The sequence below is a fragment of the Paroedura picta genome, chromosome 7, assembly GCF_049243985.1.
Source record: "Paroedura picta isolate Pp20150507F chromosome 7, Ppicta_v3.0, whole genome shotgun sequence".
In the NCBI taxonomy this organism is placed as follows: Eukaryota; Metazoa; Chordata; class Lepidosauria; order Squamata; family Gekkonidae; genus Paroedura; species Paroedura picta.
In genome coordinates this window covers 24,172,832-24,190,909 of record NC_135375.1, presented here as the reverse complement: position 1 = coordinate 24,190,909, position 18,078 = coordinate 24,172,832, and the positions used below count along the sequence as shown (strand labels likewise).

The 18,078-nt window shown below is 46.2% G+C and overlaps 1 protein-coding gene across 2 annotated transcripts in view; it reads right to left on the bottom strand.

Annotated features, from left to right (window-relative positions):
• Window positions 1-6,072, bottom strand: part of PARP8 (poly(ADP-ribose) polymerase family member 8) — a 175,757-nt gene extending 169,685 nt beyond the window's left edge. For both annotated transcript variants that reach the window (XM_077347086.1, XM_077347087.1), the window contains exons 1-2: window positions 5,822-6,072; window positions 4,823-4,877 (exon numbers count right to left, since the gene is read on the bottom strand). In XM_077347086.1, the coding sequence (XP_077203201.1) occupies window positions 4,823-4,877; window positions 5,822-5,912 (146 nt within the window). In that variant the 5' untranslated portion in view covers window positions 5,913-6,072. The remainder of the gene's footprint in view (window positions 1-4,822; window positions 4,878-5,821) is intronic.
• Window positions 6,073-18,078: the final 12,006 nt, after the last annotated feature.

Sequence of the window (18,078 nt, the reverse complement as noted above, 5' to 3'; positions counted from 1 at the left end):
GAATGAAAATGTAATGTTATAAGGTCACTTGTTGGGATCAAGATCAAAACAGACGATTTACAAAATTAACTAGCATTCACCTTTGCTTGCATACAGCTAATTCAATTTTCTAAGGATATAATCCTATTAACATACACGTCATCTCCATTCACATTACAGTAAATGTGCATACATTCTACGTGCACATGTGAACATCCATTTGTGTGTGTGCCAATGCATACACATATACCAGGAAACGGTAGCAGGATAAACAAATATGGAGTTTCAATCACACATACAGATGTATACGGATCCTATGCAAGGAAAATTAAATGCACACAAGAAACAATCAAATGCACAATGTAATGTGGGAACAGGGCTGGTGTCTTTCACATGGATATCATGTCCATTTTAAAACACGTTTGATGGGAAACAAGCTGTATCCTTACATACCAATTTGATTTCCTTGGTAACTCAACTCCCTCTTGAATGAGTGGGTACCTTTCTAAATCAAAAACCAGCTTGATTTCAGAGTGGTGTAAGAGCTAAAGAAATAGGACTGGAGATGGGAAATTGGAATCCCAATCTCCCTTCGTTTCAAGGTATTGAAGATGCTAATCCACGGGGCAGGGGGGAATTGTCATAAAATGAAAATGTGTAGAATGTGCCATTATGTCACAGCAAGGCAAGGTCTCCCTTCCTGCTTAATTTCCAAGATCTGACAAGATCAGGCTATAATCATGCCACCTTCTGCACCTTTTGAGGTTGTGGCTCAGCGGGAGAACATCTGCTTTGTATGAAGAAGAGCAAGTGTGGAAGTGGGGCCTGGGACAATCAAGTTCAAACCCCAGATCTGCCATCAAAGCTCACAGCCTCATCTGTCTCTCAGCCTAACCGCACAGGGCGGTCGTTGTGGAGTTAACATGGAGGAAGGGGGAATAACGTGATAAGCTGGCTGAGGTCCCCCTGAGGCAGAAGAGCAAGATGAAAATAAATAAAGAAGTCCTAAATCCAATCCCTGGCACCTCCCACCTCAAGGATTTGGTAGCAGGTGACCGTCGAGGAAAGTGGCAGGCTACAATCCGATCTTGTCCGACTTTAATTTATTCATTTGTTATTTCTGGTTGTCACTCCCTCAAAGGGTCTCATAGCAACTTACAACATTAAAACCATAAGCTGAGGTAAAAACAACATAAAAACAACCAATAGAAAATATTACCATTAAAATAGTAAAACTATTAAAATATGTGGATTGTGTCAGATAGAAGCAAAGCCGGGTCAGTGCTTGAAAGGGAGGCCTCCAAGGAAGACTCTGCAGAGGAAGGCAAGGACCAACCACCTGTGCTTCTCACTTGCCTTGAAAGCCCTTTGCTAGGGTCGCCCTAAGTAAATGACAACACATTCCTTGACGTGACGAAGGGGCGAATAAGCCTATTGCAGAGGCACGAGGATGAGTCTGGTCACCCTAAGTCAGCTGTGACTTAACATCACTTCCCACATACAGTTGGTGACAGGGCAAACCTGGAAAGCTACTGCCAATTGCAAGAAGACAATATTGACTTGGCTAGGCCAATGTTCGGACTCAGTATAAGCCAGCTACATGTGTCACACAGTGGGAAAGCATCACAGACAGGCGGGGGGGGGGGGGCAGGTTCCTGTATAATACTGGAACTAAAGCTTGTAGAACAGGCCCAGAGCTCCTAACACTGACAGACACACCAGCTAGAAGCTGTAACAAGAAGATTTCCTCTTGGTTTTGGGCGTTCTGCTCTGCCTGTCTAGCATCAAATGCTGCAGAAGCCGTTCTAACACACAGCTCCTGGTGTCATTAGGGATGTGATTGCTTGCGGGGAGAAACAAAAAACAAAATCAGAGGGAGAAAACAAGGTGGTTGTTTGTTTTCCTCAGGGCTTCTTTTTGAATTTTTCTGACTAAAACTTGGAAGCCGTGAGGGAACCCTGAAAAGAAACTCCTATGCATCATTCTGGCCCCAACCTGGTGGAATGAGCTCCCGGAAGAGCTGAGGGCCCTGCCAGAGTTGTCAGCTTTCCACAGGGCCTGCTCTTCCGCCAGGCCTATGGTTGAGGCCAGGGTGGAGTCCCGGCGTTTTCATCAGAGGATCCCACCTCCCAATGCCTAACAGATCTGGCTCCTTGCTGCCAGCGGAAGAAAACTTGACCCTCCGGTTGAAGGAGGGGGAGGAGGAAAGGAAGGTTTTGGACAGGGGTAGTCAAACCGGCCCTCCAGATGTCTGTGGACTACAATTCCCATGAGCCCCTGCCAGCATTTGCTGGCAGGGGCTCATGGGAATTGTAGTCCACAGACATCTGGAGGGCCGCAGTTTGACTACCCCTGGTTTTGGAGATGTTGAGTAAGAAGTTGCCATCTATCTATCTTTTATTGTTGTAAGGGGTGTTTTATGGGGTTTTAATGTATTGTATTGTTTGGCGTGAGCCGCGAGACCACTGGAAGAGCAGCAGTATAAAAATAAAAAAATTAAAATAAAAAAATACATTTTATGGGATGAGTAAAATGTCTCTTAAGCACGGTTTTTCATATTCAAAATGGATAGCCTGAAAAAGTTTGACAGTATCTTCAGTCTTTCCAGTGGTAAAACAGGGCATTTTTGAGGAACACTGAAACAAGGCTTTCTTTGTCTTGAGTGAGAAAAATCGTATTTTGTATAGCCTTTCCCTCATCCCCACATGTGTAGCATGAAAATGTCTAAGGACATTGCAACTTCTTCTCAGATATTATGCCATTCACCTTAGAGAACATATACTTTACAATTTCATCCATTTACCAAATAGTCCATTTTTATACGCTAAGGTATACATGATGCATTTTCTGCTGTCTGATCTTTAAAAGTAGTTTAGGTTTGAGAGGCAAGTTTCATTGTTTGGGCTCTTGAAAAAGGTGTGTGGGGATGGAGACAAGAGCACCCCAGATCACAGTCCCAGAATTGGCCCTCATTGTCTTTATAAACAGACAGAATTTCATCTGTAAACTGGAGGAGATGCCCCCAAGGTGGACTCAGAGACCGTATCGTGTCTAGTTTGGCTCTAAGTGCCTTTGCCACACCTTCAGGAATGGGTAGGAAGCAAGACTAGAAGGTTCCAACAACCACAGTGGTCTTTCACCAATACAGCTCAGTGGCTATTTAGACTTCTCTGGTCCATATGGAAGTATCCTTAATGGTTAGCAACAAGCTCATTAGAGAGGTTACAGGCTGTTACAACTGCTTTTGCCCAAACTACATGAGCAAAAGTATGCCACGAAAGACTGAAGCATAAAATGTCCATGACTAGTTCCCTCATCCTTTGCATCAAGGGTCGTAGACAGCACAAGCTTTGTGCTGTAGAAGTAGGTACAGGACATACCTACTGGTCCACACAGGTCAACCGGAAGCACAAGGACACAGGACCAAGCAGAGAGGACATCAGAGGCATATGATCAGCCTTCCAAAGCCTTGGTTGTCTTGTTATTGAAATGCAAATTCAGTACATTGAGAATCTGATTAATGTAGAGATGGGGCACTTAATGATTTTCCCTCGGGTCTTCTCCTCCTCCCAAAATTGGTTCCCCACACTATATCTACACCCATAAATGTGCTTATATTGTATTTATTAGCCAGGGTACGAAATGATTTTGACTTTTTTAAGGGTCTGCTAGGATCTCGTAAGATGATGGGATGGATCCATTCAGTTTTCTTGCTGGAAATAAAGGGAGGAGTGTTTCTCCATCACCACCCAAGAAGGTTATGGCGAGAACCATGGGACCTGCAAGGCCAAAAGCCCTGTGGAAGGAGGCCTGTGCCAAGGAGGGGAATTGGGTGAGACTGACTGAAAAAGATAGATGGATCAAATCCCATAATATTCTCCACTTCCCTACGGATCCCCTTCCATATACTAAAATATAGCTATATGTGTGTGAGAGAGAAAATTATCTCTATTTCACACATAAAAATCAGTTACAAATGGTTGACACTTTCAAAACAGACACTTCCAAAGTGCCTTATTCCTGAGGTTTAGCTTAATTCTAGCAAGGTTAGTCACTCTTGAAACAACACAGTAAAAAAAAAAAAAAAGCAACATATTCTATGCAACATAAACTGATTTTAACTTTGAAAATGCCTTTTCACTTTACAGCCGGACAGTTTTGCTAACCGACGGTGCCGATAATGCAGTGAAATCAAATGAAATAATTATCGGGGGAGGGAGAGAAACCACCTGAAAAAACAGCAGAGATGTACTCAGTGGTGCAATTTTAATCCTGTAGCCCACCCGACTTCAAGAAAGTGTGACTGTCTTAACAGTATGCACCAGATGCCACCGATTCAATGTTCAGTTGCTACCCAAAAAAGACTGTTATGTGCACCATAAACTTTATGGACTTTTAAAAATGTTCAATTATCTGTTCAGACGGCACAGGGTTGTGTTTGCGTAATGCAACTGTGTTTTCACATTGTGCTTGTGTGAATACTGGATTTCCAAGGTGTAGCACTGCAAATATCATTCACTGTTATCTCCACACTTAGCAAAATGCTTATCAAGAGGCTTCTCGTGCTGTCAGATTCCTAAGGCTATTTACCCCTCTCTATCCGAAGGTCTCTGCATACCAAAACTTAAGAAAAGAACAAGTTAAGGCAGCCCAGAACAGAACTCTTGATCAATGCGCCCAGGATGGCTGACAGAACATCTGTCTAAGGCCTATCTTTCTTCCCCTCTCTATCCCTGGCTGACTCTCTGCAATGGGATGCCCCCCCTCCAAATTCCCAAACTCTGTGGCTATGGCATCACCGGAGGGTCAGAAGAAACCGAGCCAGGTTAACGCACAGTCCTACCTTTTGGTTCCTCCCACGTAGGTGAAAGTGAAAGTGGAGTCCGCGTATCTGAAATCTAAAACACACAAAGAAAGAGCTGTAGGGCCATTCCTTGTTTTGTTTGAGCCGGCTCACCTGGCCTTGCCTCCTCTGCCACGGATATGGGGAAGAACCAGGGGGAAAAATTAATAATCCATCAGGAACACCCCCCCCATCACCAACACACACCACACACCACACACACACACACACCCCTCCTCTCTTTGCAACAAGTGACTCGGTGCTATGGCAACGGAAGGAATTTCCATTGTCAGGGAAGGCAACAGGCAGCAACAAGCCAAGCGGCTGTCGGCACGTCAAGCCCTGGAAGTCGGGATCAGAGGCAAGCCTCTCGTGGGGGCTTCCAAGGGAGGGGAACAATTAATTGCAGCCGTCCAGTCCTGGGCATCTGAGGATAAGCCTCTGTGCAAACAGGAGCCTCGCAACCGCCGCCCCCGCCCGCCAGGCAGCCACAGAGAAATGGCTAGATCTAAGCATTTTCAGGCACACACAGAAAGAGAGAGAGAGAGAGAGAGATCTTGTGCTTCGCTCTGCCGATCACATGAAAAACAAAGGGTGGGGGGGGGAGAGATCTCGTCCACCAGAGTGGGCTGCGCTGGGCGACGCTGCCTCCCCGGCCATGCCATTTCGGACACCCTCCGTCACTCCGCCAGCTGCTCCCACACCGCTCGGGGTGCTGATGGGTGGCGTGTCTCAGAGGGGTCGTGTGTGTGTGTGTGTGTGTTTGTGTATGTGTGGTGTGTGCGCTCAAAATGGGGGAAGCATACTTAGGAGGCAGGCTTTAAAAAAAATATAATACTAATGAAGCAACCACACGGAGCATCAGCAGCATTGTGTCCAGGGGTCCGAAGGAGAGCAGCCCACCTCCAATAGGCATCTCAGATGTGGAAGGGGGGGGGGGACACGTCTGAATGCAAAGGAGGGGGGGATGTCGAAAGAAAACGCGGCTGAGCAACTCACCTGCAAACAGGCAGTCCTTCTCCGCCTTGCACTTTTGGACCACAATGTCAATATCCTTCTGAATCCGCTCTTGCCTTGAACACATCCCCATGAACTGGATCCCGGGGGGAGGCCAAAAAAACCAGCAGCCCCCGGCTTGCCGCCCCCCGCCGCCGCCGCCGCCTGCCTCTCCCTCCCGGGCCGCCGCGCTCGTCGCCCGGGGTTAGGAGGCAGGGGCAAGATGGAACCGCGGCCGGCGGGGGAAGCGCGAGCTCTGCCGGGCTCCGTCGTCCCCGCGCGATCCCAGGCGGCGGCAAGAGGCAGGTCGCCCTCGCATGCCCAGCGGCGCTCGCCCAGATGTGCCCGGCCGCCTGCTCGACAGCTCCGGGGCGGAGGAGGACGACGAGGAGGAGGACGGGGAAGGGGGGGGGGGAGGCACAGCCCGCCGGATCAGCACCGGAGCGGTCCCATTCCGGCTTCCCTCCGCCCCCGCCGGGCTGGAGAGAGGAGGGCGAGGCGGCGGCGGCGCAGGAAGAGGAGGGACGGCGGCCCCCGGCGGGGCGAGGCAGTGGCGGCGGCGGCGGCGGCGGCGGCGGCTCCGGGCGGCGAGCGAGCGAGGCTGGGCCACGCAGCCACATCCACACGCGCGCACACAGCAGCGGCGGCGGCGGCCCGCGAGGCCGGCACTTCTGCAGCGACGCTGAGCCGCAAACCCCTCCCCTCGCCGCCGCCCGCCCGCCCGCCACACGTCCTGTTGCTCGCCCGCTGCTCACTCGACGAGCCCCGGCCCGGGCGCCCTTTCCGGGCCGCGACGCGTCTTCTCCCACCAGGCTGGGCCCCGCCGGGCAAGGGGCCAGGAGACCCCCGCCCGGCTAGCGGGGGGGTCTCGCCTGGCCCAGGGAAAAGGCGCTTGGTCGTGCGAATTGGAGCCTACACGTGTACAGTAACTGCACTACAGTTGCACGCCCGAGCGCCCGGCCTGGGCCAGAGAAAGACGCTTCTGGGGGCCAATCGGCCGGCGGGCACGGCACGTGGCCGCAGCCTCGGAGCTGGACCCCCTGGGAAAGGATCTGAGCAACAATGACCACTGGTTGAGGGGACCCTGAGCCAAGGCGGACTGACCTTGGCAGGGCTTCGAGGACCATCTGGCTGCCCTCGCTGCTGGCTGCCGGCAGCTCTCTGGGACAATGGCCCGCAAGCGCCACCACCACCGACCCATCTGTTCCCCTTCTGTCGCTCAACACGCCAAGGGCGCCTGTCAGAAGCCAGGAGTCATTAAGGGGTCTTCTCTGGGCCTTTCCTCAAGGGTGGGCAAAAGTCCATGAGAAGGCCCCAGAATCACTGCCACCCACTGCTGTTGTCCCCCTCCCCTGGGCCACGCAAGGAGCGGTTCTCGCCCCACGCAGGGTAAATCAGAGACCTTGCTACCCTTGGAAGTCACATGAACACACGCATGACATGAAGCTGCCTTTTACTGAATCAGATGATGGAACCCTTAAAGTCTGTAGCGCTATCCATACCTCCAGGATCTGCCTGTATGTTCCTTTTTAGCTGGAGAGCCCGGGGATTGAACCTGGGCCCTTCTACATGCCAAGGAGAGGCTCTCACTGGGCCACTGGGCCATAGCCCCTCTGGACAGTGACACAAGACCCATGTGAGGCAAGTGGAAGTGGTGGTGGGAATCTGCTCTTCTTGTTTGCTGTCCCTTTGGGGTAGTCAGGGCTTCTCCAAGGAGCCCCTGTGGCCCATTAGCTAAGACTGCCTCTGCCAGTCTTGAAGAAGGCTTTTGACATGCCTGTGGTCATCATTACTATTGTACAGTTGCTAACTGGCTGCAAAATGTGAAACCTGGTTCTATTGGGAAAGGCTGTGGCTGAAGTGATTGGTGGAAGTTCAGTCAGGAGTAGTCAACCTGTGGTCCTCCAGATGTCCATGGACTACAGTTCCCAAGAGCCCTTGCCAGTATTTGCTGGCAGGGGCTCATAGGAATTGTCGTCAATGAACATCTGGAGGACCACAGGTTGACTACCCCTGGTCTATGTGATAAGTCAACTGCCTTGATTTGCAAGCAACTTGAGATGAACATGCAATAAGTCCCTGGCCTATTTGTGTGCCATTGTGAATGTTGTTTGGAGGCACAGCAGAAAAACAATTAAAAGAAAATCTTCATTCTAGTCCATATGTTTTACATTCAATAATAGAAAAAAAGATCAATAGTATGGGAGGGGGAATCACTTAAGCCAGTTCACATATCAAGCAAAAATTATCCCGAAAATACCATTAATATGTTCTCATTGTAATATTATTGTAAATCTCACTTTTGCTGAGTGTTCATGTATAGCAAAATGTGTCAAATGTTTTAAACATGCATACTTTATATTTTAGACTAGAGACAAAACCCACTGCACCCAGGGAAACAACAGGTGCTAAGACGCACACCTTCACTGTGGCCTTTCAGGGGGCTGGCTACATGACAAAAGCTCCTGCTCACCCCTGAACTTTTAAGGCCTTGCCTCCTAACTTCAAGGAACATTCCTAATCCAGGAATCACCAACCTCCAGGTACAGCCTGGAAATCTCTTGGAATTGGGAAAATGGCTGTTTTGGAGGGAGGACTCTGCAGTGACAACTCGTCTTCAAACTCCTGGAGATGAAAGGGCTTGCTTGGGAGGGGGGGACTCTGTGGCACTGTGCCCCAAAGAGGTTGCAAGATGCAAATCTCCAGTTGGGACCTGGGGATTTGCTGGAATTGCAAGTCATTTCCAGGCAACAGAGATCAGTCCAACTGGAGAAAATGGCTATTTGGGAGGGCTCTGGATCCCATGGAGGTAGAGAGATGCCAGACTCCAGGTGGGAAACAAAGAGAGATGCTATGTGACAGTAAATGCTAATAATAATACATATCAAATAATTCATAAACTTGTCACAGTTTCTTCCTTCAATTAAAATATTTAATTGATAGCAAAATTTGCTTGAAGAACTGGAAACCTTTCAGTCTGCATGTTCTTCAGTTCAGTTCAACATCAGAGTAAATAAAAAACAATTGTATATACAATTGTATATTACAATCAAACATGAAAACATTGTTTGGCAAAGAACTTACAGAAGGTTTCTCAATTACTACCTCTATGTAAGCTTTTCTCAACTTTTCTACCATGGAGAAACACAGCCAACTTGGGAGGGTTACCATTTTTGTGGTGAAGTCTGAATTTTCTCAGTTCTCCTCCCACATCAGCCATTTTCCCCACCTCAATTTCTGTGACTGACATTTCCTTACCTGCCACATGGGGACTTTAAAAATCCACAACTGCATATTGTTATTTATTTTATTTCTAATTTAATTTGTATTCTGCCCTTCTCGGACTAGCCGTCTTATGATGGTGAATAAAGCAGGAGAAGGAGAAGGAGAAGGAGAAGGAGAAGAGCTGGTTCTTATATGCCGCTTTTTCTCTACCCAAAAGAGTCTCAAAGCAGCTTACAGTTGCCTTCCCTTTCCTCTCCCCACAACAGACACCCTGTGAGGTGGGTGAGGCTGAGAGAGCCCTGATATCACTGCTCGGTCAGAACAGCTTTATCAGCACCATGGCAAGCCCAAGGTCACCCAGCTGGCTGCATGTGGGAGAGTGCAGAATCAAACCCAGTTCACCAGCTTAGAAGACTGCACTCCTAACCACTACACCAAGCTGGCTTGTGCATCAGGTCCTCTGAATTCCCAGCATGCATTTTTAAAAGAAAGTCTCTTATCTCCTTCTGTTGCTGAGATACAAGAGGGTAAGCAAATCTCCACAATGAACAGAGCCAGAGACTTCTCTTGGCTTGTTTAAATGAAAACTGGTGATTCAGAGCATCTGAAACATCGGCTTTTATAATGGTGTAATGATATTCACAAACTGTATTTAAAAAAAAAAGAAAACACCTTGCCAGCCAGCTATTCTTCATCTGCCCAGCCTAGATAGCCCAAGCAAGCCCAATCTTGTCTGATTTCTGAAGCTAAGCAGAGTTGTCCCTGGTTAGTACTTGGGAGGGGAACCTCTAATGAATACATTGGTTTAGGCCAGGGGTAGTTAAACTGCAGCCCTCCAGATGTCCATGGACTACAATTCCCATCATGGGAATTGTAGTCTATGGACATCTGGAGGGCCGCAGTTTGACTACCCCTGGTTTAGGCAATGGCAAACCACCTCTAAGCCTGTCTTGCCTGGCAGGCAGACATTCTTAAATAAATACTAAATCTTTATTCTTATAACCCACCCTTCCTGTGAGGCTTAGGGTGGGTAACATTAACCCTGGCTTATTTCTTTGAAACCCTGTGGTTCCTTGAAGGTCCTAGGTTTCCAGAACACATGAGAGTTAATTAATTTTGTTATATATATTTTTACATTTGTGGAACATTTATCTGGTGATATGACCCACCCCTCCCAAAATGGCCAATGATGGGCCTAGGGGGTGTGGGAAGGAGAGGGGGCCCAGGTGGGTGTGTACACAGCTCTGCTTTCCAGCTGTATTCTCCACCATCAAGGCCCTTCTGGGGTTTCTTGAAGCCTGAAGAATGTTTCTGGGGTTGCTCAACAGTAAAAAGAACAATACAGCCAGATAACATTGAAATCACTTATTACATTAAAAACACTTTACAACTCCCTCAAAGGTATCCTTCAGATAGTTGAACCTCTCCTGGATATATTCCACACTTGGCTTCATTTGCCAGGTGTGGCTCATCCAGGCACCTGCTTCTCTGCACTGTCTGGGGCTCAGCTGGGTCAGAGACCTCCTTCCCTGCCCCTCACGGTGTGAGAACCACCCGTCTGAGATGGTAGTTGTTAGCAGCAGTTTACATTTGCCCCATAAAAGTCAAGGGCCGCCCCTCACTTGGGGAAGGAGTGACCTTTCCGGGAGCAGGATGGCCTCCCCAAACCCTTGGCCTTCCTTAATGACCACTCTCTCTGTGTTTGGGAGGTGGGAGGATGGCCACAGCTGGGGGAGTGGGGAAATTTGTCACGTAAAAGTCTTCTGGCTCTTGCAGCAACAGGGAAATTTTATTTATTTATTTTCAAATGTATATGTCACACTCCCCCAGCATTTGCTGGAAGGGGCTCATGGGAATTGTAGTCCATGGACATCTGGAGGGCCACACTTTGACTACCCCTGATCTAATAACTTGCAATAAAAACAATCAGGGAACTTATTCGCCGCTTCTCTGGTTGGGGAGAGGGGAAAATATAGTGCTTTGCTGTTGGAATACTGAGTTGCACAAGCTTGTCCACATCCTCATATAAATATATCTAATGGATCACATACCTGGAGTCTATGGCAAACCCTATATAGAGTCCAGCTAGCTACGAATATGTCCAGGGCATAAGGTTTTGTGAATCGAAGCACAATTCACCAGCTATCTCGGAGGAAAAGTGGGCTAAAAATATGATATATAGTTTTATCAAAACTTGTTTAGATTAGCTTGACATTTCTGAAGATGTTTACTGTGAAGACCATGGAAGAGATGCACTGTGTTTGCCTTAACTGATTCCACCAGACGCCTCCCTCCCATCACAGCCTAATAGGCAACCCACTGGGTTTGTTGGAGTTGACAGCACTGACCATTTCAAAGGATCGTATGCTTGCTGTGCCCACAGGAGCCTTTGAGCACTGGTTGCAGGATTCAGCAGCTGCACCCTCAGTTTGCATGAGCAATCTACAGGAAAACAGATAAGAGAAATCCATGCTGACAGACAGCACTGCAGTAAAATTCTCAGAGTATGCTACGTTTTGGCTACAAATCCCTTGGAAATGGATGGGGAAATGGCATGGATGCTACAAGTATATGAGGATCAAAAGCCCACACTCGTGCCTCTGAGCACTCTAAATAACCAAACATGACCTAGTAAAATTCAAACGGCCTCCTTAAATCTGGCTTGACACCTGCAAAACCAATTACTACTATATGCGCAAGAGGTCAGTGAATAATTCATGGCAAATAAGTGAGTCTGAGCACACCAGAAGGAGATTTGTTTAAGAATTCAAAAGAATTTTTGTAGAATTCTCTCTCTCTTAAAAAAAAAAACACCCACCCTACTCTAATCAGCTTTTACTGTTTATTCATCATTGAGTCCTATTGCTTTAGTGCTTTTCCCATTAGGCTAGTCTGTATTAATCATGTATTGTTAATGTCACACACTGGGGAACAAGTGCATTGTTTTAATACTTAGTACTTAAAACCACTGAATTAAAATGGGGGAGGAAAGGATTACTACAGTTCGACGTTTGTTGAGCTGGCTGTTGTAGAATTCAAGTAGAAAACTATTAACCTACAGGCTGTGACAAGCAAACTGTTCGCAGACTTAGAACTGAATGCAGCTGGGTTCTATATTTATTCTCTGTTCTCAGCGATGTCTTTCCATTCCATAACAGGCAGCAAGCAGTGATAAATGACTTGCAGAAGAATTTTAGTGGTGGCCAAACTGCGGTTCAGGCACCAAGGTAGGACAAGAACTACTTCATTTTGGGTCCTTGACTGGCCGTTTGCTTTATCCACTCTGGTCCAAAGCTATAGGAAGCTCCATAAGTATGCCTCGCAAGCAGGTTTTTCAAGCATTGGCTAATATCAAGTGCCATGTTTGTACACAATGCTGAAATCCGTAGAGCTGCTGTATGGTTGACAACATATAGGTGGGTCCTAAGTAATCTCCTGAAATTGCAATTTGATCAACAAACAAGAAATCAGTTACTCAAGGACTGGGGGAGGGAATTACAGCTTTGGAGAGTGAAATATATCTCATTGCACCTGATGAGGTCTCTGCCCTCCTCAAATCCCAGGCCTCACCCCTAAATCTCCAGGAATTTTCCAAGGCTAGTTGGCAAGGCTAGGCTGCCCCGATGACACAAATATCTTCTATGATCAGAGTCTTCCCTAAATGCAAGCTTTCCTGGGTGCATTCAATCAGTAAATAAAACAAATACGAATAAAGGGGATGTAGGTGTTTTCTTGAAGCTGCCTTACACTGCATCAGGCCACTGATCTACCAAAGTCAGTGTCTATTCTGACCTGCAACAGTTTCCAGGCCTCAGGTCTATCTGGTCCTTTTACCAGGGACCTCTGCATGCAATGCAGCTGTTTTTCTGTTGAGACATAGTTCGGTTTTGCAAAGAGAGGCCATGCATTGTTCCTTGCACCTCCATATGTAAGACACTTCTACAGGTTTTGATCCTTATAAGCAGGGGACCTCAGGGACAAGGGTTTCATGTCTGTAGAAAGATCTGTTTTATCTGTTCAGGGTTCCAGTCTCTGGATTGAAGTATTCTCCTATTTGGCCACATTGAGAATATAAAAGCATGAACCTGCAAGTAACTTGTTGGAAAGGGGCATCCCATCCCCCCTTACTTATTTCGTTTTTCTCCCTCCTTCTCTTTCTCCTCCATGCCATTCTCTACCAGAATTTCCTAGATCTCTCTTTTTTCTCCCACCCCCTTCCAACCTTAATCTCCTTTTGTGCTACCCCCAAGAGCCACACTATGGACTGGTATGTCATCTGTACTTGTACCCATAATGTTACTGTTTGGCAGGAATTAAAGCTCCCCAGTGTTTTTTTTAGCATATATATGTTTTTAATTTTCAGATTTTCCTGCAAACCTGGCAGCCAAGTTTTGGGGAAATGCCTGGCACTGAAATTTAAATATGAAACTGCCCTATACCAAGTCAGTAGCACAGCCTAGCCTTCTTTGACTAGGGGAAGTTCTCCAGATCCTGAAGTGATAAATGATTTCTCCAACATCTACTATGCAAGCTCTACAGTTTTCCCAACAGCTCCTGGAAATGCCAGGGACTGAACCTCAGAATGCAAGTGCAGGGGCTCTTTCACTGAGCTACAGAAGACCTTGTGATCTTCCAAGTTTATCATTCTGAAAGAATTCCTGTACATTCTCATCTTTTGCAGTCAAGTGAGCTGCAATTGTTGCTTAAGGTTGAAAGGGAACCATCAACACGCATGATCCATTCCAGCTGGGTTCCACACGATCCAGTTCAGCTGAATACTGCTTCCAGGAAAATTCATTTATTATGGAGTAGAGCCCTCACTGCCCCTTCAGCTTCCTCATTACCACAAGGAAAATGGGACTGCTTTTAGTGTGGAGTTGTGTGATTAGTCCCAAGACTGATCTTCTCCTAATAGGGTAATAACACAACTGGTAGAGGTCTTGCTTTTCCAAGTGGGACCTTTAAGGAGAGGATAAATTGATATTTTTTTACATAAAACAAATCTAAATCCAAAGCAAACTAAACCGCCATAGATAATATCCAGCTGTATTCCTGGACAGAGCTGCTGTTCTGAGGATACCATGAAGGAAGGCAGAATGATATTGTGAACCTTTTTAAATCATTGCTGGGGATATGTCAGGTATAAATATTTGAACAGAGAATGAAATGGGTAGTTTGGAGCCTACTAAGTAAAAGCTGTCCTAAGACTAGCGCACAGAAGCTGGGGCGTTATTTTCGTGACAAATCCTACTGAATGAATGGGCTGCAGACCTGGGTTATTTTGCTCCTTCATGCTTACAAATCTTCCCATCCCATCCCACTACTTATCTCTCCTTGCTTCTTTTTCTTCATGATCAATGCCCTTCAAAACCCTTTTTCTTCTTTCACCCATCTTTGCCACTTTCCCATGACCAGACCATGTGTAGTGGATCCTTTGCCATCAGAAATTCTTTTCTCCTTCTCTTAAAAAAAATAATAACATTATCTTTTCTCCTAAACTTCCTTATATTAATTGGGAGGGGGGGTTGTGTCCGTTGTCAGTTATTTTAGAATTCACCTCCTTTCATCGGATTGCTTTAGGCCTTTTCTGTCAATTTATTTATTTGTTTCTGTTATACTCCAGGCTTCTTTTCACTGGGGAACCAAAGTAGCTCATATCTTTCTCCTCTCTTCCATGTTACCCTCACAACATCTCTGTGAGGTAGGTTAGATTGAGAGAGTATGACTGGCCCAAGGTCATCAAGCAGGCTTCCTTGGCAGAGTGGGGAATCAAACCTGGGTCTCCCAGATCCTAGTCTTATACCATAGTGCAGGGGTAGTCAACCTGTGGTCCTCAAGATGTTCATGGGAATTGTAGTTCATGAACATCCGGAGGACCACAGGTTGACTACCCCTGCCATAGTGGTTCTCACATGCTGCCCTCTATAGGGCCACCCAGTTGAGCTACCTGCATGTGCAGAAGCTTCATGTTCACTTCTCAGATAATTCAGATCAAGCCTACCTAACTTTTGTATGATGTGAAAATGCAAATATGCAATATGCATTAAAAAGCTTTGCAGTGAAGAGAAAAATAGATTCATATTGTCATTACAATTAACAAGAGAAATTCAGGAATTCATGAAGAACATCCCTCCACCAACTGTGTCCCACATCATCATCTTATGCAGATGCAGTCAGACCCCCTTAACACTAAATTCACAAAAGAAAAAATGGAACATGATATTTATCATTGAGTGTAAAAAGGGAAAGCATCTGTCCAATTGAAAATTTCCTAATAACTACTGAGCAAAGAGAAAAATGAGATGAGCAATTCATTGTTTTATTATTTAATTCTCTCTCCCTAATTGTACATAATGTCAGACCAGGATCTGTGAGACCTGGGCCTATTCTGCACACAATAGATAATGCACTTTCAATGCACTTTAGAAGTAGATTTTCCAATTCTGCACAGGACAATCCAGCTGCCAAAGCACATTGAAAGTGCATTAACCTATGTGTGCAGAATGGGACCTGGGTTCAAACTGCCACTTTGCCATGGAAGTTAGTTAAGAACATAAAAAAGACACTGCTGGATCACACCAGCGATCCATCTTGTCCAGCATCCTGTCTCACACAGTGGCCAACCAGTTCCTCTGGACAGCCAAAAACAGGGCAAAGAGGGTGAGACCTTCCCCTGCTGTTGCCTCCTGGTTCTGGGATTTAGAGGCTTGGTGCCTCTGAATGTGAATGCTCTTTGCAATCATTATGGCCAATAGACACTGATCAATCTTTCTGAATCTATAGAAGACTGGAACCACCAGAAAGAACAAGAGCATACAAGAAGTGTTAACATGACATATTAAGTGGTACAGAAATTCCATACTAGGATCTTACTTATAATAGGCCCTCATCCACACCCAGGCAGACTAAAGTCTAGCTACTAAAAACTGATCTAGAACCTTCTTCATATCTGTGAAAATTAGTGTGGGTTAACTTATGATCACTAATACAGTGGCTTTATTGTTGTAACATTTACATGTATATATCTCACCACATGGGTATCATAACTGTACTAGGCACAAAGCCCATTGCATTCAGGAATACAACAGGCACTAAATTGGGGTAGGGTGGGGTAGGAGAACTCTGTGGGCATCCTCTCCCTCCCCCCATGACCTGGAAAGGCGGCTGCAGGCTGGAGACCCCCAGGCAGGGAACTTACTGGCAGGGGCAGTTCTTGCTCTCAACGCCTCTAGCTGGGATGGGGAAGTAGGTTGGGAGATCATCCACCATGTTATGGGTTTTTAAGTCTTTTAATGGGGGTGTTTTAATGGGGTTTTAAGACCGTGTTACCCGCTACGAACCCATTGTGGAGTGGCAGGATACAAATCAAAGAAATAGACAAACAAACAAACTAAATAAATAAGAAATGTGGCAGGGATATGCAGCCCCCGAGCCTCGAAGGGAAGTGGAAGGAGGAGGGGGTGGTCAGGGGTGGGGGACAAAAAGTGATTGGATAAGAGACCACCATGGAACAACATGATTGCTATGCCCTCCCCCCATTTGTCTCTTTCCTGAAAACCCTGTTGGGTGGCCATATATTGGCTTTGACTTGATGAGATTCCAACGAAGGAACCTCTTGGGAATCCAGTGTCAACTTACTTGAGCACATGATGGCAGAAAGAAAGAATATAATTGAAGTTAAACCCTTTATTTTTTTTTTGTAAAACATTATTAAATACAACATTTTCCATTGATTTAACATTTCTTCACAGCAACGAAAAGAAGACTCATTTCGTTCTTCTGTGGACAAGAACAGAATTAACCCACATAGCCGAAGACAGAGATATAATGCTGGCTTTGTGACACATTACTGTGACCCCATGACAATCTGTGACAGTTTTGGCCTCTCCTGGTAGTGTCTATTTGAGCTACCTGCTGCATTCCCCCCTCCTCCACTTACCTCGGGAGAGGGAATGAATGTTTCATTATGGCTTCACGCAGAAATACAAAGATTAAAGTGAAGCGATGGACTGACCACCGTTCTATTGTGGGTTGAAAGTTTCAGCTGGTTTCTGTGATTGTTACTGCACTGCGGTGAATGTTTACTTTTTAATGGTGCCAGTGGTGGCCGCTAAAGTTATAGCTCATTAATTTTTTTGGCAAGATCTTAGGCCCACATTAGTAGGCACAATGTAAAGTTATCATAATTACAGTAATGTACCATCACTTACTATAAGCCAACGGCTAATGACTATAAAGCTTACACCACCATAACAGGACATTGCTTCCCCAAACTGTTTTTACCTACTATTATCCATTATTTATAAACCACTGGACACCAGGAGGAAATTTGCCCATCTACAAAAGCTTAGAGTCTTAGAGCTTTAAAAAGGACAGGCGGTACATTTTTATTTAGTTCATTAAGCCTATAAAGAATTGCGGAGGGGGAAACACCTCTCCCAGTCAGCCAGGCAAAAGAGCTCAGGTCTTTCCATGTGCCCAGATGGACTCTACTGAACACCATGCTCCACTGTTGCTTGTGTCCCCACAGGACGTGCAGTAATGGGTTTAAACTACAACAATATAGGCTAGATATCAGGAAAAAAATTTTCACAGTCAGAGAAGTTCAGCAGTGGAATAGGCTGCCTAAGGAGGTAGTGAGCTCCCCCTCACTGGCAGTCTTCAAGCAAAGGTTGGATACACACTTCTCTTGGATGCTTTAGGATGCTTAGGGCTGATTCTGCGTTGAGCAGGGGGTTGGACTAGATGGCCTGTATGGCCCCTTCCAACTCTATGATTCTATGATTCTATGATTTCGGTAACGAACCTGGTCCACTGCTTTCTTCGTCCCTGCAGGGCAACCATAGGAACTGCCCCCAAATGTCCATGATTTTTCCAAGTTGGAATTGGCAATTGTACCTTGTTGCCCTCCTCAATCTTTCACAGCCGTAGCACACTAAAATTGCAAAGGATTTATTCGTGCTCTCAATTGTCAAGGCAATCAGAACATAATCAAACGTAGCCACTGGGTAAGTCCAAGCCTTTAAGAATGTTCA